Here is a 9,787-nt window from a genome sequence, read left to right as displayed (position 1 = left end):
AGCCACAGAAAGGCGTCCGTCCCCAGAGCCGGCACCCTCCTGCCGGCGACCCAAACCCGACACGCTCGCTTTCCACAACTAGCGCACGTAACCGTCCCCCTTGGGGGGACGCGACCCTAACAAAGCCAAAGCCACCGTGTGAAAGCGGCCGCAGCCTTCTTTCGCGTGCACGTTTCACACACTTCTTTCCTAGGGAAGACTCCAAAACGCCGCTGACTTTTTTTTTTCTTTCTTTCTCGTCAGTACCTTGCCAGCTGAATCGGGAGAGGCACGACGCTGCAGCAGGAGTTTTGCCACTTCCAGGCTCCCATATTTGGCCGCCACATGCAAAGGTGTGAATCCCTTCTGAAAAATTCCAGGAGATAAAAAGCAGATGTTTGCGTTAAAGGTCATGCTGACATCTCTCTTTTAAGAAGTGTGTATCAAGCGCTTATCCTTCAACCTATATTCTAGCTGGCAGAATCAATAGCCATACCTACAAAGAGCATCATCTCTTGAAAGCACTTTGAGAAGCATGAAATACAAGAAAATACTTTCCCTTTTATTATTCTTCCCTACGTACGTGCTGTCAGGCTGGCAGACATTTTATCTGATACAGACTCTGCTAGCAACACAGACTCTGCGTGTGGGCAATGAAGGCACTTGTTCAGATTTCTACTCCAAACCAGCTGCACTTTCTACTTGCATGATGGCAGCTTTAGAAATACTTCCTGTACCAATTGTTGCCAGTAACAATTAAACACCAACTAAATTCAGTGAGAAAAGCTCCAAACTTCATATTCCTCCTTTAGAGAGTTTGTTGAAGAACTATTTGTATTTGGACTCATGTATCCATACAGTCACTAAGTTCCGCCGCAGCCTCGGAACTGCAGCTAAAAAAAGTCACGCCTGACTCAATGGCAGTGCTTTTGGAAACACATTGTGGCAAGACTAAAAATCTTGTCTTTTAAAGACAGTCCTTTTCTATTTGTTTTAATAATGCTTGTCAGTACAGCACAGGCGTAAGGTCTATGTCAAACTAGCATGCTCTTTGCCTGTTCTTTTAATTTAAAAAAATCGTGTTGATAAGGAAAACTCATGGATGCCAGACAGTAGGTGGCAGACTGCACCGCTGCCCTGACAGTAATTCCAGGGAGCTACAATGACCTATTTGCCTGACACGTAAGTGATGTGTAATGTTTAGTATCATTATCATCTTGTTCCATTAATCCCACCTCGAAAAAGAGTTTACGTCGGGGAATCTCAAACATTTCCAGTTCACAAATCACAGGTTTGTAGAGAGATTATCTAGTGGACTACATCTTCTCCTATTCATAATTATAGACTGTTCCTGCAGTACTGAAGCCATTGTCATAAAGCAATATGGGAAATTAGGAAAGTGTTTAGTGTATTTTTAGCCATTCTAATGTGATTTAACAGCTGGATAAAAGGAGAACAGCAAGCATTCCCAGTAATCCGTGGATCATAATTTGAAAATTGCTGGTTTAGTCTTCTAAAACCTGGAAGACACCCTTGTTCAAAAATATGTTTTAAGCTCCAGCTGTAAAATCAGGGCTACTTTTTCAAGACCTAAAACAAAAACGAGAATTAAGTGATTCTCACTTAATCACACGTGATAAATTTGGAAAAGATATCTTGGCACATAATTCCATTCACAGCGACCTATTTTCTTACGTGTTCATCACTCTGTTAGGAATCTATTGGTGAACATTTTTGGCTAACAAAACAATAATGATTCTGCAGACTATTTCTTTCATAACCCCAGACAAAATGGCCTATTGTGTCATATGACACCTCATTTATAGAACCACTGAAAATAGATTCAGCATTAGATGCGACTGGACAGATGCTGACTTGTATGTTTTAGGAATGTTCCTTTCAGCTAGCACAGACCAGAATTATTTTACTATTTAAGTAAACAAGATACTGAAGAATAAACAGGCCTGCTCATAAAAAAAGTGTCGTCATCATGCCCTTTTCTTTTTTGAAAACTTTGGCCAAAAAAGCCCTACCCATAACACAATGGGAAAGAGAGAAACAAGGACTCCGTGTATATTTTAAACCTGTTGGGACCGTGTATTTATCATGATCTGCATTTGGCTCCAGTGGGAACCAAACTCCCAGCTTTAGATGACAGCAAAATACCTCAAAATTTGATTAACTTCCGATATGTTACTTCAGTCTGTTGGATCGCTGTCGATTAAGTAAGAACAAAACAAAAGACCCGAACAAGTTCAGTTTGTCAGTGTGATATTCCTCGTGGAACAGGCGCTACTGGGCTACAGACGTAAAGCATTTTGTCTTACTTTGGTGGACATGGAGTGCGAGGCACCTGCCTCTAGGAGAACCGATGCGACATCAACTTGTCCCTCTCTGGCAGAGATGTGCAGTGGAGTGTACCCATTAGTTGTTGCGGCATCGGGGTGGGCCATGTGCTGTAGCAGAAGTTGGACGATCTCCGTTTTGCCCAAGCGAGAAGCAATGTGCAGTGGAGTCTGTTCTTCCTACAACTCAAATCGAGTAGATAATTAGCGCAGGTAGAACCACCCTGAACACAATATGCTGGTTGATCCCAATAGATCTAGCTATGCATTTGTCTTGCAAAAATCATAGGAAGTAATAGTACAAAAAAAGGCACTAACGGAGGGCTCGTGGGGTAATTTTTGCGATGAGCTTGAGCAACGTCTTGTTAGAGAGAACTATGAAGAAAAACATTGTTTTTTTCCTTTTATCAAGCAGGCAGCACACATCACTGTGAGCGTCACTTGCTCCCCTTTGTGTTCTTAATCCGTTTTACAACAGCTGTACCTTGCTCTACAAACAGTCCCCTTGGTTTCAAAATCTGGCACTAACTGCTATCAGAACCTCTGATGTTTGGTTTTAGGACACAGCTGTGCACCCCCTTGCTCAGAGAAGAATAGCTATTGCTGGTCCGACTCAGGCACATCGTACTGGGTTTAGCCAGGACGGAGTTAATTTTCATCACAGCAGCCCATATGGTGCTCTGTTTTAGATTTCTGACCAAGACAGCGTCGATAACACACCAGTGTTTTAGCCATTGCTGAACAGTGCTTACACAGTGCCAAGGCTTTCTCTGTTTGTCCCTCTGCCCCCCAGGGAATAGGCTGGGGGTGGGCAAGAGGTTGGGAGGGGACACAGCCAGGACAGCTGGCCCGAACTGACCAAAGAGATAATCCATACCATATAACGTCATGCTCAGCAATAAAACTAGGGGGTGAGTTTTTCCAAAGGAGCCGTTGCTCGGAGACTGGCTGGGTATCGGTCTGCTTGTGGGAGGCGGCGACTGACTGCATTCACATCGCTTGTGGGGGGAAGGGGTTGGTTTTGTGCTTGGGGTTTTTTTCCCCCCTTTCTCCTTCACCTATTAAACTGTCTTTATCTCAACCCAAGAGATTTTCTCGCTTTCGCCCTTCCAATTCTCTCCCCCATCCTGCTGCGGGGGCAGTAAGCCAACGACCGAGCGGGGCTGAGCTGCCGGCTGGGGTCAGCCCACCACACACATTCTCTTTGGAAGATCTACCCGTAAATACGTTACTGTTTTCAGACCTGTTTTCAGGTGTGCTTAATATTGAATCAACAGAACAAATAAAAACGAAATCGCTCCTCCCTAGCTCCTCTGCTTCAGCTATGTCTTTGAGTAAGAGAAAGCAAAAAAAAAAAATTGTAAGCAGAACACCTACCCTGGCTCGGGCATCAACCAGGGCCCCGTTTCTCAGGAGGCAGCGAACTACTTCCACCTGCCCAGCACGTGCCGCCATGTGCAACGCAGTTTCTCCACGCTGCAGAAAAGCAAAAGCGTTTCAGTGTCCTAAACCTCCACGAAGACACAGAGCTCCGACGGTGTAAATTCCACCCGCGTCAACTCGTGCAGAGACCCGCCTTTCCGCCAGCTGAGACTCTGGCTTCAGACCCAGTAACAGGCAGTTCACAAGGGTGTGTGCACACATGTCGCTGGGCCTGGGTAGGCTTTGGTTTGCAAACTCGGTGATCCCAGACAAACGTAATCTCGCTACAGCGGGTTAGAGTGAAAATCCTGGCTTACAGAAAATTCTGCCGTATAGACTCCCCTGGTCACATATGTTCCTCAGCTTTCTACGTAACAGTGCATCAGCTTGTGTGCCGCACAGGAGATAAAAGTATATTGAGCCTGTCTCTCTCAAGGGATTGCGAAGCACATGAGCCTCAAGATGGAAGGGGATATTTTTCCAGATGGTCTCTTCCTGCACACTGTGCGGAGCTGGCAGCATTGAAAGGCCTTGCTATGGCTGTGCACAACTGAGCCAGCATACGAAATGTGTAAAATCTGTGCTCAGCAGCGTGACTCTGTCTGCAGGCTGTGGAATGAATCTTGTTTCAAGCGTTTTGTAGCCCACAGAATTTGAAGGAGAATATGAAATTTTGGAAAGCTGACTGGAGTGATGTGGAATTTCAGATCAGGATATTGAAGTACGGATGATACATTGAAAGCATTTACTTTTTGCATAGGTTTGCAAAGGAACACTGAAAGTGAGTATTCCTTGACGATGGCGTTTCCAGCTTAATTTTGCACTGTCCAACATTCTTTGAGTGCACTGTCCTAAAGCGGACTAAAACAGTCCCTGTGCAGCTCATCGGTATCTGGTACATTAGGTATCGGGACAGTTCCGCAACCAGGAGCTCTGTATTTATCTGTTATGGTATGACAACACAGCAGGACTGATCCCTTCTTTGTGTTAATTGTTCCTTCTCCTTACGCTAGAGCTGGAGTATGTTCTGTTGTAAGGCTTCTACCCCCACGACCATCAAGTTAAACTGCAATTGCCAAAATGAACACTCTGGTCAAGATCTTTTGCATCAGAATCGGGTCTTCTTGTCCTTCATCTAGATGCAGGAAAAGAAGCAGCCTGAGCTTGCCTACTATTATGAACTTCTAATTAAAGCAAACCCTCTTCAGCAGGAGTTGATTTATCTTGTCTTTTTAAAATTAACATTGTATTACCAGCTGTGATTAGCAAGTAGGCAACAAACAAAATCCCACAGCCCTAGCTACAAATGTGAATAGATAATTTCATCTATATAAACATTATTACCTGAAGAATGAGCTGTTTAAAATGTGAATAAGGTTTACATTTCACACACTCTAAAGATCAAATTTCTATACTCTTTTGTACTCGAATTAGCAAAGCAATTTAGCTGTTGGAAACAGTTAGTAATTCAACAGAGAACTTCAGCTTACCAAGTAAAAGCCAAGACACCTGTGTAGCATAAATTGTGAAGTGTTAAACTTTGCACACAAATGTCCGGTAACACAATACTTTTAATTGCTTCCACAAGAATTTCTTGTTGGCTTTCGTATCATCAATAAAGTTTTTATACAAAGATTGCTTCTATAAAAAAGTATGAAAGCAGTAAGAGACTTTGTCAAGAAAAGTCTGTTCTAACGATTCAAGCAAACAACTCGGTGTGCTCAACATTTTTACTAGGGTCCATATAAGGTTTTTCTAACTGAGAAAACCCGATGAGTCCAGCGTACCTGGATTACTAAATTTTTGTTGTTGTTTTGTTGCTGGGAACACTTATCTATAACATTATTTACTGGTAAAAAAGCTGCTTTCGAAGTGCAGGTGGTCATAAGCTGAATATTTGTTTAAACTGACAAATTTGAACAGTAAGATACCTTGTGCGATACGGCTCAGAAAACTATCGTGTTCTTTTTATTGTTATTCTTCTTGGTAACTAGGCCATCGGTATACAAACACTGATTTCTATGGTAAGTCAGGTTCTGCGTTTTGTGTTACCTCCCAAAGGTCACATTTTCTACATTTAAGCATGTTCTTTCGAAAGGCACCCGTTCCTGGAATTTCCCGTCTAAGAGGAACACCTTGAGTTTAACATTTTTCCTTTTTGTTTAATTGTTAGGTTTTAAGCATTTTATACCCTTCCACCGATACAAATGACACAATTTCACGGCAGCCAGTGAAGCTATGCAAGCAGAAATTAGAGCCACTTGGACTTAAATTTCATCCTTCGGAACGGAAACACAGTCTTCCCCGTGACTTGGCTTATAATCAGTTTTGGATGTATTTGGTGAGCTTCGTCTGTTTCTAAGGGAAACCTTACCTACTCGAGCATTGCTGAAGAATATGTGAAACCACGGATGGCTTATAATGCATATACAATCACCATTTTCCCCTCTTCACTAAAGGTGCTAGGACAATTTGTCCTAAAATGCAATAAAGTCATAAAGTATCGTTAAAATGTGACCTTTGGTTGAGCTACATGGTAGGCCAGACCCTTCTCGGAGGAGGTATTGCACAGATGATTCTAGTCAAAGCCATACTCACAATGTTAGTGACATCGGGAGAGGCTCCGTTCTGCAGCAGAAGGAGGACTATGTTCAAGTGGCCCATAAATGCAGCCACGTGTATTGGTGTGAGGCCCGACTGCGAAACAAAGCAAGAGCAGTTTTACTCCTCTGCACGGGCGTAGGGAAGGGGCTTCTTCATTTAAATGAAACATAAGTGAAAGTGAGGCATGACAGGAGAGAGAAAAAAGGAAGCAAAAAGGGAGAGAGAGAAGGAATGTTTCTTCACGACATGAAACATTTTTCTACCTCTGTTATAGCCTGGATTGAAGCCCCATATTTCACCAGGAGTTCCATGACTTTGATGCGATTTTTCTTGCAGGCAATGTGCAGTGGAGTAAAACCATTCTGTGCAAAAGACAGTCATGTTAGTTAAAAACATGCAGCTACACCTTCCACACAGCTCCATGCTGGCACGCTGGGAGCACAAGTGTTAGAGTACCAGAAGCAACTCTTCTTTAAGCACAACAGGTTATGAATTACGGACATCTCCCAGCAGTCTGAGGCAGAACAAAGCAGCGCCGCTGCTTTCTTCTCAGGCAATGGCGAGAAACCAAACTTCCACCTCCAAAACCCAAATACAGACATGCCCGTTCTGACTTCCACGTGTATGCGTGCGCGCATGTCTGCATGTGGTTCCGAAGGTTGCACACATGTATATGTAAGGATGACTTAAAGTGGTTCCCAAGATCGCCTAACACAAGGAAAATATAAGAAATGATAGCGATCACTTTGAAATCAGTTAGTGTTTTTGAAATGTATAAAGCATATTCTGTACCTCTCTAGGAAAAGAACAGAGTTCTTCTTCCAGATTCCACCTTGTTTTGTCTTTTTAGAATTTCTTGTAATCTAAGCATCTATGTCTATTTATTTTTATATTTATGCATCAATCTGCAGTATGCTGTATTCGTGTCTGTGTGCGCATTCTGTGAGGTGTCTTAAGTAAATAATCACTACTTCAGCCGTGGTTTCGCGATACGACGTGTTCACTCTTGAAGTATTTGCACACACACACACCCCCCCTTCCTTTATTCCTGCCCTGCTGAGTCGTAAAGCATTGTAAGCAAGGTATCGGCCCTCATCTGGATTAAAATTAAATGGGGCAGGGACAGGAATGAAAGGCGGGTGGGGAAGGGAACGTCTTAAATGGAGATTGCCACCTAGTATTTTGTACTGTGAGACAAGAGTTTTAGTGTGGTGCTTACCATCAGCACGTATTCTTTTCTCAGGAAATGCTTATTCAGTAAGATTGGGGCCCAAATCAAAGCATGTCTTCATACTCTATACTGTAATACATGCTTCGACTTCAAGCTTTTTTTACGTACTATTATAGTTAATGCAGGCTAAGTGTGTGCCTAAAGCTAAGCAAACACATTATTCACTGTAGGTGAACATTTTAGTGCAAAGCACAGGTAACATTTTTAGATAATGTTGAAAAATTGCTCTATTTTCTAATGGAAAGGATCAGTATTGCTAAACAATCAACTAGCAGTAAACAGAACTTATCAGTGAAATCTTAGCTCATGGAAAGAGGCATGTGACAGATTATTCTACAGTCAGCTTCTGTTAAGGGAAATGTTAATTACTAGTTGATCTGAAGGTGCTTTAAAGCATATACAAATTGAAAAAGCTAAGAACCCATAGAGTGCTTGTATCCCCAAATCGTTTTGCAAACATTAACAATTGCTGTTTTTAAATCTCGCTGAAAATGAGTTATTTCTAAAACGTATTCCATCACAGGACTCTGCTAGTTGATCTGAAGGTGCTTTAAAGCATATACAAATTGAAAAAGCTAAGAACCCATAGAGTGCTTGTATCCCCAAATCGTTTTGCAAACATTAACAATTGCTGTTTTTAAATCTTGAAGAAAATGAGTTATTTCTAAAACGTATTCCACAGGACTCTGAATGAGTTATTTCTAAAACGTATTCCATCACAGGACTCTGCTGAATATTATTACTACTATTAGCCCTTTCCAATTTCTAAAGAAGGACTCAAAACCATTAGAGATTTTACCTCCCGCTCAACATCGCTCAATATATTTCACAGGGAGTTTTACTGTTTCAGAAGTTTCCATATTTTCACTTAATTTTACTGCCTGAGTTGATTTAATTTTGCTGCTTCTATTTAAGCGAGGAACAGTTTGATGGGGGAGAGGAGAAGGCAGAAAAAACGTGCCACTAACAGAAATTACGAGCATCATTTAATGTTTTAAATACTATAAACAAGCCAGAGGCGACAAGTCCCTGATGGGAGAGGAAACAAGAGAGGGGGAAAAAAAACCAGTCTGGAGGGGAGAGAGCAGAGAGGCAGAGGCCTGAGGGTGTTCTCCTTTCATTTCAGATGCTTCTCTGGGAGGGAGGGAGGGCAGGAACAGAAGGTGTATTTCTGGTCATGGAAGGAAAGAAAGAAGATGTGGGGGCTAGCATATAATGTGTATGTGTGGGTAGCTGAGGAAAGTACAGCTACAGCAAAGTACAATCAGAAGACTGGCGAGAAAAACAAGAAAGGATGAAAACAGCATCAAAAAAGATCAACCAAGTGAACATGATACCGGGAAAGACAAAACAAGGAAAGCGTAAGAAGGGGAAGCAAGAGGGGTTACGGGATTTGCGGGTATAGAGAGGCCAAGAAAAATGAGAGGGCAGAAGAAAACTGCGTCAATAAAAAGTCAGTTCCAAGGAAGTAAGGGATAGGGGGAGCCTTCACGGAGAAACTCGGGGTCGTATTAAAGGCAAGAAGCTGGGGAAGACATCAGTGGCCTGCGGTGGAAGTTCTCTGGAGGGACTGAATGCAGCAGGCAATGGCAGACTTCTGGCCATGCAGAAGCATCTCAAGTGTTCACGGTCTCTTTCTTTCCCCCGCTGAGTATAATATGTTGGTATTTTACCTTCCATCCAGCTAACAGTTCATGGGGACGCTTCCTATTAGAGAAAATTGGAATCTCGTCTGGGTTTGGATAGATGAAAGACTCTTGAAAGCTTTATATGTTCCCGAGGCCAAATGTGATGTTTTTCTCTCAGTTAGGGGATAATGGGCTGACCAGCGAGTGAAAGGAATCATACCTGTTTTCCTGTAAGCATCAGAAGAACTGTTTTTTGAAAAGGAAGAGGAGTGGCACCTAATAGAGGGGAACGTCATAATTTGATAAATGCAGAAATATTAGCTTTTTAATATACTTTCTCCATGCCAATTAACTTACTGATTCAGTTGAAAGCTTAGAAATTGTGTATCGTATCACATCGTATGGAAAACTGAACTATTAATTCAGTAAAATACCAGTGCATACGTTAGCATCAGCTAGAAATGGCTCTGATTTCGGGAACTCTGCAGAGCTTCCAGACCTGATACTACAGCCACTTGCCACGGGACGTGGCCCACGACTAGGCCTACTGATAGGAGATACAATACCGGTAACCCGCA

The 9,787-nt window shown here is 42.5% G+C and overlaps 1 protein-coding gene across 1 annotated transcript in view; it reads right to left on the bottom strand.

The window, feature by feature from the left end:
• The window catches only part of ANK2 (ankyrin 2), a 371,191-nt gene that overhangs the window by 100,799 nt on the left and 260,605 nt on the right, over window positions 1-9,787 (bottom strand). The window contains exons 13-17 of the mRNA XM_019472961.1: window positions 6,614-6,712; window positions 6,345-6,443; window positions 3,702-3,800; window positions 2,307-2,504; window positions 218-345 (exon numbers count right to left, since the gene is read on the bottom strand). Coding sequence (XP_019328506.1) covers window positions 218-345; window positions 2,307-2,504; window positions 3,702-3,800; window positions 6,345-6,443; window positions 6,614-6,712 — 623 coding nt within the window. The remainder of the gene's footprint in view (window positions 1-217; window positions 346-2,306; window positions 2,505-3,701; window positions 3,801-6,344; window positions 6,444-6,613; window positions 6,713-9,787) is intronic.

The sequence above is a fragment of the Aptenodytes forsteri genome, unplaced genomic scaffold (genome assembly GCF_000699145.1).
Source record: "Aptenodytes forsteri isolate BGI_AS27 unplaced genomic scaffold, ASM69914v1 Scaffold326, whole genome shotgun sequence".
NCBI classification, from domain to species: Eukaryota; Metazoa; Chordata; class Aves; order Sphenisciformes; family Spheniscidae; genus Aptenodytes; species Aptenodytes forsteri.
The sequence above is the reverse complement of the archived record's forward strand: the minus strand, read 5'-3'. Positions and strand labels throughout refer to the sequence as shown.